Source organism: Capra hircus, chromosome 5 (assembly GCF_001704415.2).
Source record: "Capra hircus breed San Clemente chromosome 5, ASM170441v1, whole genome shotgun sequence".
NCBI classification, from domain to species: domain Eukaryota; kingdom Metazoa; phylum Chordata; class Mammalia; order Artiodactyla; family Bovidae; genus Capra; species Capra hircus.
This window is the reverse complement of record NC_030812.1, coordinates 95427530-95445260: the sequence shown is the minus strand read 5'-3', so window position 1 is coordinate 95445260 and position 17731 is coordinate 95427530. Positions and strand designations below refer to the sequence as shown.

Below are 17731 nucleotides of genomic sequence, written 5' to 3'. Positions count from 1 at the left end.
GGGCTACAGTCCATAGGGTCGCAAAAGAACTGGACACGGCTTAGTGACTAAACAACCATAATAAGCCTGAAATAAAGGCATAAACTCCTCCAGTTGCTGGCACTTAGGGCAGGGGGTGGCTTGGGAGGAGGAAGGTTTAACCCCCCCACCCCCGTAAATGTCCGCCTCCTGCCACCCCAGCAAAGATATGGTCTAAATAAAACTGGGGTGCTTATTGTGTAAAGCAGTGTCAAGACAAGTCCTCCATCTCCACATGCCTGCTAGATTCCACCACTCCCAGCCTGCAGGATCAGAATAGCAATTTTCAGGTAACCACTGTTTATTGAAACATGTACTGAAATGGTGTTAGACTCTCAGGAAGGTTCTCAAAACTAAGTTTTTGGTAAGATGTCTCCAGGTGGCTTTCAGCATTTGACTTTCTTCGTGGTTTCCATAGAAACAGTTGTCTGCTAAGTCGCTTCAGTTGTGTCTGACTCTTTGGGACCCCAAGAACTGTAGCCTACCAGGCTCTTCTGTCCATGGACTTCTCTAGGCAAGAATACTGGAGTGGGTTGCCATTTCCTCCTAGAGGGTATCCTCCCGACCCAGGGATCGAACCCGAGTCTCTTACGTCTGCTGCATTGGCAGGAGGGTTCTTTACCACTAGTGCCGCCTGCGAAGCCCAGAAGCAACTGCGGAGCTGCACATGTTGGCCTGTGAGGAGCGGTGTGCAGAGAACAATGGTTCTGAAAGTTTAGAGGAGTCATGGGACAGATTGGAACATCACCACTCTAAGAAAATCAAAGGGAATATACACATTAGGTGTATGCAAGGTGGTCTTTGGAAGGACTGATGCTAAAGCTGAAACTCCAATATTTTGGCCACCTCATGTGAAGAGTTGACTCGTTGGAAAAGATCCCGATGCTGGGAGGGATTGGGGACAGGAGGAGAAGGTGACGACTGAGGATGAGATGGCTGGATGGCATCACCGACTTGATGGACGTGAGTCTGAGTGAACTCCAAGAGTTGGTGATGGACAGGGAGGTCTGGCCTGCTGCGATTCATGGGGTTGCAAAGAGCTGGACACGACTGAGCGACTGAACTGAACCGAACTGAACTGAAGGCCCATGGAAGAGCCATGGTCTTTTCGTTACTGAGAATCACACAAACTAACAGAACTTTTTAAAAAAACTAGTATTTGAAGTTAGCTATTTTCTGTTTCTTTTCGAATGTTCTTAAACTCATGAAAGTGATAATTCTAGAACAGCAGTGCCCAACCTTTTTGGCACCAGGGACTGGCTTGGTGGAATACTAGATCCCTCTCATGGGCTGTTTACAGTAGGGTTCGTACTCTTATGAGAATCTAATGCCGCCACTGATTTGACAGAAGGCAGAGCTCAGACAGTGATGTGAGTGATGGAGTGTGTATGTGTGTGCGTGCACGAGCGCCCAGTCATGTCTGACTCTCTGCAACCCCGTGGACTGTAGCCTGCCAGGCTCCTCTGTCCGTGGGATTTCCCAGGCAAGAGTACTAGAGCAGGTTGCCATGCCCTTCTCCAGGGGATCTTCGTAACCCAGGGATTCCTTATCTCTTGCATTGACAGGCAGGTTCTTTACCAGCTGAGCCACGGGGGAAGCTGAGTGATGCGGAATGGCTATAAATACAGATGGAGCTTTACTTGCTCACCCACCTCTTAGCTCCTGCTGTGTTACCCAGTTCTCTGTTGGGGAGCCCTGTTCCAGAGCACTGTGATTTTCTTTCTTTTTCTCCCCCATCCTTTCCCCTCTTTTGCTGGCATCTGTTTTTATAGATGGCTCCACGGTCCAGGCTTATCAGCCTAGACCTGTTCTGTTCTGTGTGTTCCCTAGGTGTTTCCAGTTTCCATGTGTTGACTGAAGGGTCTTCCTTGCAAGTCCCCCTTGACCATCTGGCTTTCTGTCTTTTCAGGAAAGAAAAGCCCGGACCTGGGGGAGTATGACCCCCTCACACAGGCCGACAGTGATGAGAGTGAGGATGATCTGGTGCTTAACCTGCAGCAGAAGAACGGAGGGGTCAAGAACGGGAAGAGCCCACTGGGGGAGGCACCGGAGCCTGACTCGGATGCCGAGGTTGCAGGGGCTGGGAAGCCACGTCTCTCCGAGGTCACCCCCGAGGGGTACCCCTTGGAGCCCCTGGGGGCCCTGGAGCAGAAGGCGGCCTCCTCCATCGTGTCCTACGTGCGCACATCTGTCTTTCTGCTGATGCTGGTGGTCTCCATGGTCCTAGTGCTCGTGTGTGCTTTCCTGATCCCCTGTCCCCCCCGAGACCTGCACAGCACATGGAGCCGCCACCTGGGTCCCCAGGGAGGTAAGCGGCTGGGGGGGTAGGGTGGGGGGGTTTCAGTCCATAAAACTCCATCGCGTGTCATTCTGGAAAGTGCCTGATGACACTGAAAATTTCTTTCAAGTCTTTACATGTTAATGCATGTCACCTACCATTTCTCTTGCTGTGTGCAGAGATGGGTTGGAAGTTAAGGTTGGACATAAGACAAAAAGATGGATTGGCACAGTTCCAAAATCTTGGGAGGATGGCTGGCTGTGTTTCTACTGGGGAAGGTCTTATTTGGATGCAGAGAGAAGAAAGCCCTGGTTTGCTGGGCTCCAGATGTGCAGCTGAGGCTGGATCAGGGGAGGGCAGAGCTGGGGGAAGGAAGATTCACAGAGAAAGCTAAGCTCCCATCCCGGCCAGGCCAGAGGCCATGTAGGGCTCCTGTAGGGCACTTGGGCAGTCGCTGATCGTGGAAGCCCGGTCTAAATTGAATTTTCGAATAATTTTTTAAAATTTATTTTTTATTGAAATATAGTTGATTTGGGGGGCTTCCCTGATGGCTCAGAGGGTAAAGAATCTGCTTGCAGCCCCCTGCCTTCCCGCCCTTTGGGGTATAGCTGCTGCTTGTCCTGTACAAGTTGCCGCAGGCAGGGGTCCTGTGAGGGCAGGTCTGTAGTGTTTTTTTTTCTTTTAAAAAAAAAGAATCTGCTTGCAGTGTAGGAGACCTGGGTTCAATCCCTGGGTGGGGAAGATCCCCTGGAGGAGGAAATGGCAGCCCACTCCAGTATTCTTGTCTGGAGAATCCCATGGACAGAGGAGCCTGGTGGGCTACAGTTCATGGGGTCACAAAGAGTTGGGCATGACAAAAGAAATAACAGTTTCACCTTCATAGTTGATTTACAATGTTGTATTAGTTCCTGCTATACAGCAAAGTGATTCAGTTTTATCTATATAGCTTCTTTTTTAGATTCTTTCCACTACGAGCTATCATAGGATATTGAATATAGTTCCGTGTGCTCTACAGTAGGACGTTGTTTATGAAATAATTTCTTTTCCAGAAAAAGAGAGTTGCTTTGTTGCAGGAACTTTTTTTTTCCTGCTCTTAATGGTTGGAATGTTGTTACCGAAGTAATTCTGGCTATTTTGACTCATTTTGGAGCAGGTTTCTTTATTTTTCATTTTTATTATATTTTTTATTGAAGGAAAGATTCTTTAAATTTTACAGTGCTTTACAGCTTTCAGAAGTTTCTCGCCAGTAGTTTCCTATAATCCCATAATAACCACTTTTAAAAAAACCCTCTATGTTGCTCTGCCCATCTTTCCTCTTAGCCACTGGTAACTTTTAGTTTGTTCCCTATAGCTGTGAGTCTGCTTCTTTTTTTGTTAGAGTCACTGTTTTGTTGTATTTTTGAGATTCTACATATAAGTGATCCTGTACAGTATTTGTCTTTTATCTGCCTCATTTCATTTAGCATAATACCCTCCAAGTCCATCCATGTTGCTGCAAATAGCAAATTTCATTTTATTTATGACTGAGTAGTATTCCATTGTATATATGTATGCATATTTGTATACAGGGTATATATATATATCTTTTCTTTTTAAACTTCCTATTATGTATCAGGGTATATAACCAATTAACAATGTTGTAACAGTTTCAGGTGAACAGCCAAGGGACTCAGCCATACCTACAGATGTGTCCATTCCCTCCCACACCCTCCTCCCATCCAGGCTGCCACATAATTTGAGTAGAGTTCCATGTGGTGTGTCTTTATTGAGATCCTTGTTGGTTATGCACTTTGAATATAGCAGTGTACCACATCTTAACTTTATCCATTCCTGGCGATGGACACTTAGGTGGTAAAGCAGGTTTCTTTAACACAACTTACTCTGAATCAGGTCTGGAGATCCCATCTAACTGTTAGTGTTGAGTGCTCCTGTCTCTTGTAAACTGTACCAGGCAGAAGGGGCTCAGAACACACAAGCCCAACTGTGGCACTTTGGCGGATTGGCTGTTTTGTGTTGAAGGCGTTTCAACAACAGCAGGTGCAAGAGGGCCGCTGACCTTCGAGCCTTCCTAAAAGCAGGAGATGAAACTCCCAGGAGAAAGACGCTCTCCCTATAGCAGGAGAAAAGAACAGTCTTATCACCTGAGATTGAGGCCGAGAAAAATCTGTGTACGTAGACCTTATAATTCCCCACGTGTCCTTCACCTCCTCACCTTATCCCCCTCTGTCCACCAAAGGGTTCCACTGTCCTGAGTTTCCTGTCGGTATTCCTTTACTTGTGTTTAAAGTTCTGCCACATAGATTTGTATCCCTAAATGATCCACCCTTTAATTTTGCCTGTTTTTGAATGTCATATAAATATAATCATGCGGTCTTCTGTGACTTGCTTTTTTGTTCAGCATATTTAAAGAAAATGGTTGAGGTTTATCTGTTATCAATGTACTGTCACTAGAGTTTCTTTATTTTCACCAGTAATTTTCCATGGTGTGAATATCCCATGATTTAGCAATCCATTTTACTGTTGGTGAGCATTTAGGTGGCTTCTATTTTTTAAAAGTAAATAATACAAAAAAAAAAAATTAAGTAGTACGACTACCCTGGAGAAGGAAATGGCAACCCACTCCAGTATTCTTGCCTGGGAAATCCCATGAACAGTGGAGTCTGGCGGGCTACAGTCCATGGGGTCGAAAAAGAGGTTGGACACGACTTAGCCACTAAGCAGCAGCAGCAGTACCACTAAGAAGATTCCTGACTGTGCTTCCTGATGGAGTATGTAAGAATTTCCCTTGAGCGTAAACCTGGGAGTGAAATTGCTGGTTGGCAGGGTGTGTTGTATGTCTAGGCATGTGTGCGTGCTAAGTTGCTTCAGTTGTGTCAGACTCTTTCGCAACTCTATGGCCTATAGCCTGCCAGTCTTCTCTGTCCATGGGATTCTCCAGGCAAGAATACTGGAGTGGAAAAAACAAAAAAATACTGGAGTGGGTAGCCATTCCCTTTTCCAGGGGATCTTCCTGACCCAGGGATCAAACCTGTGTCTCCTGCTTTGCAGGCAGGTTCTTTACCACTGAGCCACCTGGGAAGCCCACACGTCTAGGGGTTTATTTTAAATCATTTTCCATAGTGGTTGTACCAGCTTACACTTCCACCAGCCACGTGTGAATTCTTTCTGAATTTGACAGTCATCCTCTGACTGCACACTATGTGCGTGTGTGTGTGTGGAGGGGTGATGCTGCCTACCTTGTCACTGCTCGGTGGAGGAGGAAGTCCAGGCCTCTGAGGACACCAGGGGCGGGGGGCTGCCCTGTGAACACTTGGTGGAGGTAGGATTCTAGGCTTCCCTTGTGTGTGGAGGCCTGAGTGCTGCTGGGTGAGGATGAGAGTCCAGCCTCCTCACCCAACTTCTCTGACATGACCCTGGGGCGAGAGGGGCCTTGTTACCTGGAAAGGGTTTCCACTTTGTTTGTCCTGTGGGCCCGGGTGGGGCCACAGTTTTATCTGTGGTTTTTGGAGTAGAATGGTTATTGTTGAAAACTTCTTCGTCTTGCTGGGCTGCGCCTTTCCTATCCTTTGGCTGGAGACCAGCTTTTGTGGGGTCTTCCTGTGTGTCCCTGTTGGCATTTCTGGGATGCCAGCTTCTGCAGCACCTTCCCTGGGATATGTGCGGTCAAAGAAAGCCCCGGGGAACCCCCAGATTGTCCTTCCTTGGGGCTTACCATTCCCAGCCGATCTGCCTTCTCTCCTCCTTCCAGAATCTTCTCATGTTTGACTTACGTGTAATGCCCAGGGATTCTAGCTGTCCTTAGTGAGAGGCACAGGCAGAACTGGGTCTGTGTATCTCATCTAGGAGCTGAGATCTGCCTGGTTTTTATGGAGCGTTCCCTGTCCAGCCTGGAACAGGGAACTGGTCTGTGTCACTTGCTGAGGGCTCTGTGTCTCATGTGTCCATCAGGCGGGGACCTGTCGCCATTGGACCTGGCGGATGTAAATGGAGACGGCCTGCGAGACGTGCTCCTCTCCTTCGTGCCGTCAGGGAACGGGAGTGCGTCCGGTAAGAGGGTGGCTTTTGGAGGCCTGGGTGGGAGGAGCTGGTTGATTGGAGGGTATGAAATAAGGAAGGCATTGGGGTTGTGAGCTGATGAGTCTACAGTGAGGAGAAAGCCCTTGGCAATCCCTCGTACCCAATGAACCTGGTCATCCCTAGATAAGATATGATACACAGACCTACTTCTGACTGTGCCTCTCACTAAGGGCAGCTAGAATCCCTGGGCATTAAACATAAGTCAGGTTCATGCAGGAGCTTGTACATAATGCCTGTTTGAAGAAGTCATGGCAAGTGAGAGCTGCAGGGCACTTTCAGTGGCCGCCCTGTTCAGCGACGACCCTGAGATCCAGAGACAAGGTTTCTTGGCCACACGCCTGCCCTGAATAGCACCAGCACTTTGGTTGCTTGAATTTTCCCTGAGTCAGTCCTCCCCGGCCTCTTAGATGATAATAAACATAGGCTCTCATCCCTGGCAGAAAGTTGTTACTGATGTTCTGACATATCCTTACGCATGTACGTCTTGCCTGGGTGTTTTCCTCTGACCCCATCTGTTTGCTCCTTTGTCTCTGCTCCCCATCCTGCTCCCTGAGGGATGAGAAGCGGACCTGTATGCATTAAGTCAGCAGGTTCGCCGGTCTGCAGGCTTCCATTAGGTTTGGCCAGTGGGGAGCACAGGCCAGAAACTGGAGGAGAGGCAGAGTAACCAGAGGGTATTTATTTCCCGGGCTTTCCCCGTTGGGTCTCCTTGATCAGAGGTCACAGTCTGTCTCAAGGTGGTCCTCCCACGGACCTTCTTTTTCTGGCTTCTGAGACTCCTCCCTTCCTCCCCTGTCTCTTGGGCCCTGGGAGTGGTCACAGTTCTGAGGGACTGTACTGTCTCTTGTGATTTCTCTACACCCTGACCACATCTTTATGTCTTTATTAAACCTTCACAACTTATCCTACTTGAGTGGGCTGTTTTCTGGGGGGACCCCAGCCGATACATGTCAACTTCAGAAACAAGTTACATTTTCAGTATAGGTACATGGGGCTTTTGGGTTTGTCTTGCAGTCTTCATTTAAGTGGATTTGAGCTGCAGTCTGTAAACTGATACAGTAGCTACGGTTGGAGGCAGAGAACGCCCTCCTAGGGCTTCCCAGGAGTCTGCCTAGTAATGCACGAGACACAGGAGATGCCAGTTCAGGAGATGCGGGTTTGATCCCTGGGTTGGGAAGATCCCCTGGAGGAGGAAATGGCAACCCTCTTCAGTAGGAGAAAATTGCCTAGAAATTTTCTCTTGCCTGGAAAATTCCATGGCAGAGGAGCTTGGCCCCACTATAGTCCATGGGGTCGCAAAGAGTCGGACACACCTCAGTGAGTGAGCATGCATGCACAACCTCCTAGCTACTTTTTAATCATTCAGGCCCTGAAATAAAAGTTTAGGTACATTGTAGAGAGCATTAGAAATATCTTCCCAGGGCTTGTGCAATATGTGGAAGCAATTTGGGTATAATTTTTTTTTTTTTATGGGAAGAACCTCTAGCCTAGAAATTGACTTATATGATTGAACTTTAATTATATTTATATATTTTTTCCGCTTATGACTGATCAGCTTTTGAAGTAAAAACTCCCCCCATTCACTTTTTAGAGATTTTTTTTTAGTCATTTGGTATTTTGCATGGTTTGCTATATATCAGGACTCAGTGGTAAGGCCATGAGTTTGGACATAAGATGGACCAGCCTGATTTGGTTATAGATTATAAAAAATAATAATAAAGTGAACACATAATACTTTCTATGTGCTATGCACTGTTGTATATACATATTATGAATGGATTTATCCCTCAGTGTTCCTATAAGACAGACTAATGTTATCCCTATTTGCAGATGGGGAAAACTGAGGCATAGTGAGGTGAAGGAACTTACCTGAAGCCCCATAGCTGGCAGTGGTAAAACTGGGATCCAAATTGTACAGCTTGGAGATTCTGGCGAATTCATGACCTTGACCTTATGTCAGACTGCTGTGCCCGTAACCCCAGCCAGTGGGTTCAAAGGTCTGTGCCACTGGATGTGAGGAGGGCTGCGTTTCTTATATGACCTGCTGTGCTCCTTGCATAGAGCTGCACTGGTTCTGTTGAGCTAACAAGGAGAGTGGTCTCTGCCTCAAGGAGTCGTGGTCTGGTAGAGAAGGGATCACCCATCACCACTCAGAAAAAGATGAGTCACACAGTTGATGTGGAGTTGGTAGGGACATGAAGAGGGAAGGACAGCCAAGTCTGTTAATGAGAGCATCCTTGGGAAGTCTGGGAGATAACATGTATTGCCACAATTTACCATGTAAATTGCTGCTCTGGCAACAAGGTCTGAAAGAGTGAGCCAGTTTGTTACTTGCTTTTAGCTTGTTTGTTTATTTCAATTTTTTGAGCACATTATGTGGCATGTGGGATCTTCGTTCCCCAACCAGGCATTGAACCTGTGTCCCCTGCAGTGGAAGCTTGGAGTCTCAACCACTCCACGCCCCCAGTAAGTCCCCTTGGTTGTATATATTTAATTAACAGTTCCAAGGACTAGGCACAGTGAAGCTGTAAAACCTACATGTCCAGTCGTTATTAGCTGTTGCGAGAAGTGGGGAAGTGAGTTGGGCCTTCTGCCCATCCTGAAAGTGAGTGTGAAACTGGCGAGAGCGAACATGATGCTTCTGATAGGGTTGCTGCGTAACGTAGAGGATTGTTTGAGAGCGAACATGATGCTTCTGATAGGGTTGCTGCATGACGTAGAGGATTGTTTGTTACAGAAGTGGGCTGCATGTATCCTTTATCAGCTGTCCTTGGACCTCAGTACTAAGTTTCCCCAAGTATTCCTGGGACCAGATCAGCTGAGTCCATGGAACTCCAGACCAGAGGACCTCCTGATATCATCGCTGTGTGTCATCTTCCGGTTTAGTTTTAAAAAAGATTCTTTTCTGCTCCCAGCGTTTGCTAGCAGTGGTTACAGTTCAGGCACTTTGCTCCCTTCTCTCCACATATTCTACATCAGTCTTAATTTTCGTGTTTTTTGGCCACACCATGCAGCATGTGGGATCTTAGTTGCCCAACCAGGGATCGAACCTGCACCACCTGCATTGGAACTTCGGAGCCTTAACCACTGGGGCACCAGGGAAGTCCCTAGATCGTTCTTGAATTTTTGAGCATAACCTTGCCTTCTGGGTTTTTTGTTTGTTTTGTTTCCAACCACTCCTTTTTCATATTCTTGGTTTTGCTCCTTTTATTCAGAAAGCAGTTGGCTGCTTTATGTGCCAGGTGCTTTGCAAAGCACCGAGGATGCAAAAATGAATGTGGCAGGCTTTAGCCTTAAGGATACCTCTGCCTAGCAGGACTAAGGCAACAGACATGTCAACAGACAGGGTGTGAGAGTGAAGGTGCACACAGGTCGTCTGGAGGAGGTCCCGGCAGCTCACCTTACATGAGAGATGTGTTGAACAGATGTGACAGGTGCCCCGTTCGCAGACCTTTTTCCCAGAAATATGGGGGGGGGGAGCTGAGCACACAGGTCCTTTAGCTTTCCTGGTCCCCTGCTCATATCTCCCTCTCATCTCCTTGGCTTCCTCCCTTTGCCGTCTCTTGTGTGCTTTTAGGTGTCTCCAGACCCCCTGCTGTCCTCGTGTGCCTTTCGGGGATGAACGGCAGCACGCTGTGGTCTAGTCCCCTCCCCGAGGAAGCCCGAGATATTACCTGTTTGGATCTGACACCAGGGGACATGGCCAAAACTGTCTGCCTGGTGACGGGGACACACAAGATGCTCAGTGCATTCAACGGGACGTCAGGTAAAGATCGCTGGCCATGAGAGGGCCCTGCTCCTGGGAGCCCTCATCTTCGATTAGAGCAGTCTGGTAGGGAAGGGACCGTTCCGCTCTCCCATGGTGGGAGGTCTGATCTCCTGCTCTGGAAGGTGGATATTGAGGGAAATAAGAGAAAGGGTTTAAGTAGAGTAGCACATCCATGATTCAACCTGTTTGGTGATAGGATAGGGCTAAACTGAGTTATCCAAACAGAAACTGCTCCAGGGCTTTCGGTTTTGAAATAATCTCCCTGCTGTATTCTTTGTACAGAAGACAGTGGAGCTTTGTCTCTTTGTATTTGATATATAAGGGTTCACATGTAAACTTGGGCATTAACCAGTTAAAAGTAGGCCAGTGAAAAAACTTAAGGTTTGTGGAGGTGTGTTGGTTTGGCCTCTTCTCATCACATTCAGACATATGTGACAAAAGAGAGAGAAAAAAATCGAGTATTATGAAGGCTCCTTATAGAGTCTTACACTTCCAGTGTGCTCTTAACCTTGGACTCCAATAAAGCTGGGTAAGTAGCCTCCTTCCTAGGTGTAAAGATTGGAGTCTGGGAATGGGGTTCTTCTGAGTGAAGGAAAAATTTTGCATGTGAGTTAACTCCAGAACTGAGGTCGTCTTTTACGGTTTCTCTACTCCTCTGAACATGTGCCAGAGGGAGTGAGTTGGGCTTCTGTTTGGCTGTCCTTGGACAGTTCCTTAGTAGTTGGAATCATCTTTAACAGATCAGTTCCTCCATTCCAGACAAGGGGGCTTTATCTTTCTTGAGCAAACTTCATCATGTCCCTATTACCTAAAAAACCCAGGTGTTGGGTTATTATATGGACTTGATAGCCAGATACTTGCAGATTTCAGTTCCCACTCCCTGCTACCTTTCTTCCCAGCAAGATACAAACTAAAGGGAAAAGTGTGTAGGAGTTTCTGTCTGTCACTCAGCCCTTTTGAGTCTCTTTTCTGGCCTGGGAGCCTAGCATCTGCCTTTTGTAGAGGCAGAAAGCGCTCGTTGTGATCAGCAATTTGATCCTTCCCCAGGGAAAGCCATGTGGACTTTAAACCCAAACTACTTATCCAACGGGACCCTGGCCGCCCCGGCCGTGGTACTGCCGGATGTGGATGAAGATGGTGTTAGAGACCTCGCGGTTCTGGCCTTTGGGGACTTGCAGGTATGTGCCATGCTCAGCTGTCCTTGTCTCTTACAGGGAAGGCAACTTTGGTCACTTCCTAGTATCATTACTAGAAACGCTGCTTGAAACCGCCTCATTACAAGGGCTTCAGTTCAGTTCAGTTCAGTCGCTCAGTTGTGTCCAGCTCTTTGCGACCCCATGAATTGCAGCACATCAGGCCTCCCTCTCCATCACCATCTCCCGGAGTTCACTCAAAGTCACATCCATCAAGTCAGTGATGCCATCCAGCCATCTCATCCTCTGTCGTCCCCTTTTCCTCCTGCCCCCAATCCCTCCCAGCATCAGAGTCTTTTCCAGTGAGTCAACTCTTCACATGAAGTGGCCAAAGTACTGGAGCTTCAGCTTCAGCATCATTCCCTCCAAAGAACACCCAGGGCTGATCTCCTTCAGAATGGACTGGTTGGGTCTCCTTGCAGTCCAAGGGCCTCTCAAGAGTCTTCTCCAACACCACAGTTCAAAAGCATCAATTCTTTGGTGCTCAGCCTTCTTCACAGTCCAATTCTCACACCCATACATGACCACAGGAAAAACCATATCTTTGACTAGACGGACCTTTGTTGGCAAAGTAATGTCTCTGCTTTTGAATACGCTACTAGCTTTTAATAAATTCTCTTTGTGAGTTGAGGTGAATAAATTGCCAGCATGAACCCATTCACCTGGTTCCATTGACGTTCATGGTGGCGCTTGGGAGCCAAATAGGTCTGTGTTTGAATTCCTGCTCAGCTGCTCTGTGCTCTTGGTAAACCCCAGAGCCTGTCCCAGCTCTGGTTACATCGTATGTAAAGTGGGGATGTTACTCTACTTGCAGGATTGTTATGAAAATTAGAACTAACATATTTCAAATGCCTGGAGTGGTACCTGTTTTTCACCAAGAGTATGTATTGTATTGTTGATTTTACAGTGGAGCTTTGTCTCTTCGTATTTGACGTGCAAGGGTTGACATGTGAACTTAGGCATTAACCAGTTAAAAATATGTCAGTGAAGAAACTAAGGTTTGTGGAGGCATGTTGGTTTGGCCTCTTATCATCTTATCGCATTCAGACATAAGTGACAAAAGGAATGGGGATATATTAATATGTTTAACTTTTATTGCAACCATAAACCAGTGAGACAGACTGATAAAAGTCCATAGGATATATATATATATAAAATTGTAAGTGAAACAAGTAATAACAACAGGGACCAGAAAAAAAAGAGTTGTTGTTTAGGCTGTGACTGCAGACTCATTCTGGTACAGTAGTCCCTAAATTTTGCTCCTCAATTTTTGCTTTGTTGGAATTCCAGTGCCTGGCAACTAGCTATTCTCTGTACAGATAAAATAATAGTATGTTCCCTAAATCACAGGAAAGAATTTATTAATGGCCAGAATTGTCTCAGTCTTAAGTTTTCATTCCTGAAGCTTTTCTCAGAACTTCTGTCAGACTTTCTCTTAGACTTTTTCTTGGACTGTCTAGCCTGAATCTGCCAGAAAAGGCTCATGGATGGAAGAATTAAACAATTGGCCAAGAATATTTGTGGACAAATGTGTCTGTAGAACTTTGTAGCTTATTGTAATTTGACGAGACCTCATGGTTTTTGTAATGCATACGTGGAATGGAGTTATTAGTACAAAATATGCAAATGAAATTATTTAGAATGACATTAAACTTGTCAGTACTTTATGGTTTTTTGTCAAGAGAACCGTAAACTAACTCATAGTGCCCTACCAGTCACAAGTTTCAGGAGCCCTGCCCTAGTACTTCAGATGATACTTTATGTTCATGAGATGAGAGAAAAGAAGACAGATCATGAGGGAAATTTCCAAAGATGAGTCACTTTTAGGGGTCCTTTCTGTTTGTTTTTCTTCAGTTGGCCAGTTGGTCTCAGAGAAGATTGAACCAAAATGTCTAGAATTCTGCACATAATCTTTTTTCATTCTGGTTGCTGTGAATGAAGAGACTGGGGAGTCGGGAACATTTTAACAATTCCATTCATCAGGGAGTGAGTTTCAGAAGGTTCATCTGTCAGGGAGTGGGAAGTATGGGGAGTTTAGTGTTTGTTTTTTTGTTGTTTTAAGGAACTATGGTTGTTGGCAGAAGCACAGCAAAACATCAGACAGATTTGCATGTCCCGAACAAGGTTATAAATCTTGGCCTTGACTCCTCCGTCTGGCTTCTTGCTGGCCAGGAGCAGGGGACAGGACGGTGGCTGGGACCTGACTGAGGGGCCCTCCATGCTGGGGAGGCTCTGTTAGAAGAGTTGACTTCTCACCTAGTCCTACTCTGTGCCTGTTTTTGTCTTTTTTTGGTGGTGGGGGTAGGGATGTGGATGTGGACCAGTCTCCATTCTGTCTGGAAAGTGATAGGCAGGAGTAGCAAAGTCTTGGAGAAGTGGTGGGTTCAGAGCCATCGCTTCATCTTCGTACTGACCTTTCTGACTTCCGTACCAGCGACAAAGAACCCGAGGAACACGCTTGCTGTCCGCTCTAGGCATGGAAGGGGGAATGAGGCGTGTCAGGTCTTTGATTTTGAGGGGCAGCATTCTTAGATCTGGGCTTAGAGTGAGGCCGCCTTGGGACGTCGGGACCCGGCTGGGGTTAGAGAGCGCACCTGGGCTAGCACGTCAGCGGGAGTGGACCTTGGAAGCCATGACGTTAACGCTGTCACGCTGCGCTGCAGTCACTGATGCGCTGTTCCACACACGTGGGCAGCCATACCCTCTGAGTCCTCAGGCTGATGGCAATAGCACTGATTTGTGACCTGGTATATTTCATTCTTGGTTTGCTCTAGAAATTTCTGTCTTATGGGTGAGAAACCTGCTTTCTCCTAGCCTCCATTCACTGTGCCCACATCAGCCCCGTAGAGCACTCTGGATGAATCTAATCCTCTTCTACACTGAACGCTCTTTTGCTGGAAGCCTGGTCCCTCTAAAGCCTGCTACTGTCAAGGCTTAAAAAAAAGAGGAAGTGTTAGTCTCTCAATCGTGTCTAACTCTTTGTGACCTCATGGACTGTAGCCCACCAGGGTCGTCTGTCTGTGGAACTCTTCCGGCAAGGATACTGGAGTGGACAGCCATCCCCTCCTCTAGGGAATCCCTCCTGAACCAGGGATCAAACCCAGGTCTCCTACATTTCAGGCAGATTCTTTACCACCTGAGCCACCAGGGAAGCCTGAATAGCTAGTTTCTCATACTGTTCCTCATGCAACATGATCCAGACCCCTTCTTCCTTGATTTCTTTCTTTTTTCACTCCACTCTGTCTGTATTTCTTTTATGTGGTACCCATAAATGAAAACAGTATTCTGTTTGTAATATAACCAGTTATATAAAATAAAAAAATTGTTACTTCTTCTGATATTGACTCCATATATGTATAAATGCAGCCAAAGATGGTGATACCCTTCCTGTTTTTGTTTATAATCAGTTAAAACACCCATATCTTTCCCACTACTCCCATTCTTTTTTCCTTCCAGTTTTATTGAGATATAGCTGACATAATAGCACTGTATAACTGACATATAGCACTGTTTAAGGTGTTACAGCAAAATGATTTGACTTACATACATCATGAAACGATGACCACAATAAATTTAGCGAACATCTGTTATCTCATACTGATGCAAAATTAAAGAAATAGAAAAAATTTTTCCTTGTGATAAGAATTCTTAGGATATATGACTTATAACTGTTAATTATATTTATTATGTTGTACATTACATCTCTAATACTTACTTATAGCTGGAGTTTGTCAGTTTCAATTACCTTCCTTCAATGCCCCCTCCTCCCACCCCCTGCTTCTAGAACCATGAATCTGATTTCTTTTTCTATGAATTTGTTTTTGAAGTATAATTAACCTGCAATACTATGTTCGTTCCTGGTATACCTCATACTGATTTGATATTTCTATATATTTCAAAATGATCACCACAGTAAGTCTTATTACCATGAAATATCCATGTCTTAATTAATGGGCCAATTTTTTTCTTCCAGATTTTGACCCATCTTTCAGCCTAAGACTTTTTGGAATTTTCAGTTTGTCATATAGCATACTAGCTATCTCTCTCAGCTTTGGGATAAACCTGAATTCTGTTCATTCATGTCTTTGATAAAAGAATGAATAATAGGAATAAGATAATAGCTGGGTGAAGTGACATTCCACCAAAACTCCCTCTGGGTTGGCATTGGCCCCTTCTTGGGGTACACCGAGAACCATATCTCTTTATCTTGTCCATAAGTATTCATGACAATAAACTCAGGCAAAAGCTTCACTGAAATCAAGACAGCAATGTAGTCCTTGTATTTCTCAACCAGTGCCTGTATTCCCAAAAGAAAACCCTCTCCTGCAGGGGTTGGCAAACCATAGCATGCAGGCCAAGTTGGGCCCACTGTTTGTTTTTGTAAATAAAGTTTTATTGTCACACGTATTCATTCACATATTGTCTATGGCTGCTTTTTCACTAGAGTAGAGTAGAGTAGTTGCTGCGGAAACTACCTGGCTGGAAAAACATAAAATGTTTACTGTCTTGCCCTTCCCAGAAAAGGTTTGCTGATGTCTGCTTGCAAGTGAGGTTGATAGTGGCCAGGCCAGACATGTGTGTTATAATGGGAGCACATGGCCTGCACTGATTCTTGTGGGACCACATATTGCTGGGGATTTATGGGTATAGGGGTGGGTAGCGACTGGTAGGTCCTGTATGTAGCTCTAGGCTAGAGTTCAGTGCTTCAGGAGACTGCTCCTCAGCAACAGCTGTACTTTGGAGAAGTTGCCCAAATCACCACGCAGGTGCCCTTGGCTTGTATCTTACAAGGGAATGGGGCATTTGCTTCACTTTCTAACTTCCTGGGAAATACGGCAAAGCAGGTGTGGCCTTGGGCTTTTCAACTTTGGGAGGTGTTTCTGACCCCTTAGCTGACGAGAAGGAATGACTGTGGAGACACGACTTGATTTGGTAACAACAGGGTCTCTATGGACTCAACCCCGGTCTTTCACTTTATCAGCAGGATCTGTGTTTTCTGCTGGTGTCTGGCCGGACAGGGAGCCCCGTGGGCCGACCTGTGAAGTACAACATCGTGGGAGTGGGCAACCTGATTGGCCCTCAGGTTTACATCACCGCCAGCGGGGCCACCTACATCCTGTTTGGCTTTGGTAAGAAGTGAGGCTCGTTTTTGCTGCTGTCCCCATGGGTGTGTGGTGGTCTCCCTGGACGATGGGGAGAAAGCCTGGAGTCTCCAACATCAGCCCTCTGTCACCTCCTCTGCCGGGGACCCCCTGCCACAGGGTATTCACTGTGCTGTCCCTGGCCGCCATCACCAATGAGAAGACTGCCCAGCATCTGCTTAGCCACCTCCCTACTGGCTCCCTGTGTGAACCCATCCCTCCTCCCAGGCTCTGGGTCTCCCACTCCTGTCCTCCCCCTGGGAAAGTTCTATTGAGTTTAGCTTCTCCATGTTGGTTCTTCTGTGCTGTTAGGTAATATCCAGGCTGTCGCCCTGCGGGATATTTTCATCCAGGCCCAAAATCGAGACAACTTACCACCTTCCCTGCAGATAGAGGAACCTGAGTGGGAGAAGCAGAGATCCGTCAACCTGTCTGAGCTCATTGATGTTTACAGGTGGGCAGCCGTCTGGTCCTGCCATGGTGAGACCTGAGCCCACGCTTGCCTGGAATCTCGGTGTCTGGTGGGCTGGCAGACACGTGGGCAGAGGTTTGGGGGTAAAAATGGTGCCTGGCCTTCGTGGACCACCTCCTAATCTGGTTGCAAGGAATTAGAAATGCTCTTCTCCTGGCAACATAATGTGTTGATGTCTGTATGTAGGTGATCACTTTGCACACAGCGGGCAGAGAAGGGTATTTGTTTGGAGTGGGAGTCAGAGCAGGGCAGTTGAGACTGGGGAACCTCAGGTAGGGAAATGGGGTTTATTTAACAGAACTGCTTGTAAAACTCTGCTGAAGGATCAGCCCTGCTGCGTTCCTGTGTTTTTCTCTTAAAGAATCATTGTGGCAGAGGAAAAAAATAACATCCACGAAATCTATTTTTTGTTTTGTTTTGTTTTGCCTCATTTTTTTCTTAACTAAAAGCTTGTTATTTTTCGTATGCAGTGGATGTTATCCATTTCACCCTGGGCCTGGGTAATAATTATCTTTGTTATTTTTCTACCAGAAGCTTCAGATCACATTCTAGCATTTTCTTTGTTATTGTTCAGTGCTAAGTGTGTCTGACTCAGTCCTATCCAACTCCTTGCAACCCCATGGACTATAGCCCACCAGGCTCCTCTGTCCATGGGATATCCCAGGTAAGAATATTGGAGTAGGTTGCCATTTTCTTCTCCAGGGCATCTTCTCGACCCAGGGATTGAACCCATGTCACTTGCATTGCAGGTGGATTTCTCACTGCTGAGCCACTGGGGAAACC

The 17731-nt window shown here is 46.4% G+C and overlaps 1 protein-coding gene across 2 annotated transcripts in view; it reads left to right on the top strand.

Annotated features, from left to right (window-relative positions):
* The window catches only part of FAM234B (family with sequence similarity 234 member B), a 37432-nt gene that overhangs the window by 9415 nt on the left and 10286 nt on the right, over positions 1-17731 (top strand). The window contains exons 2-7 of one of the 2 annotated variants that reach the window (XM_018048460.1): positions 1928-2326; positions 6245-6343; positions 9951-10139; positions 11190-11320; positions 16320-16464; positions 16789-16930. In XM_018048460.1, the coding sequence (XP_017903949.1) occupies positions 1928-2326; positions 6245-6343; positions 9951-10139; positions 11190-11320; positions 16320-16464; positions 16789-16930 (1105 nt within the window). Of the gene's footprint in view, positions 1-1927; positions 2327-6244; positions 6344-9950; positions 10140-11189; positions 11321-16316; positions 16465-16788; positions 16931-17731 lie in introns of both variants that reach the window. The other variant, XM_018048459.1, reaches the window with a different exon arrangement.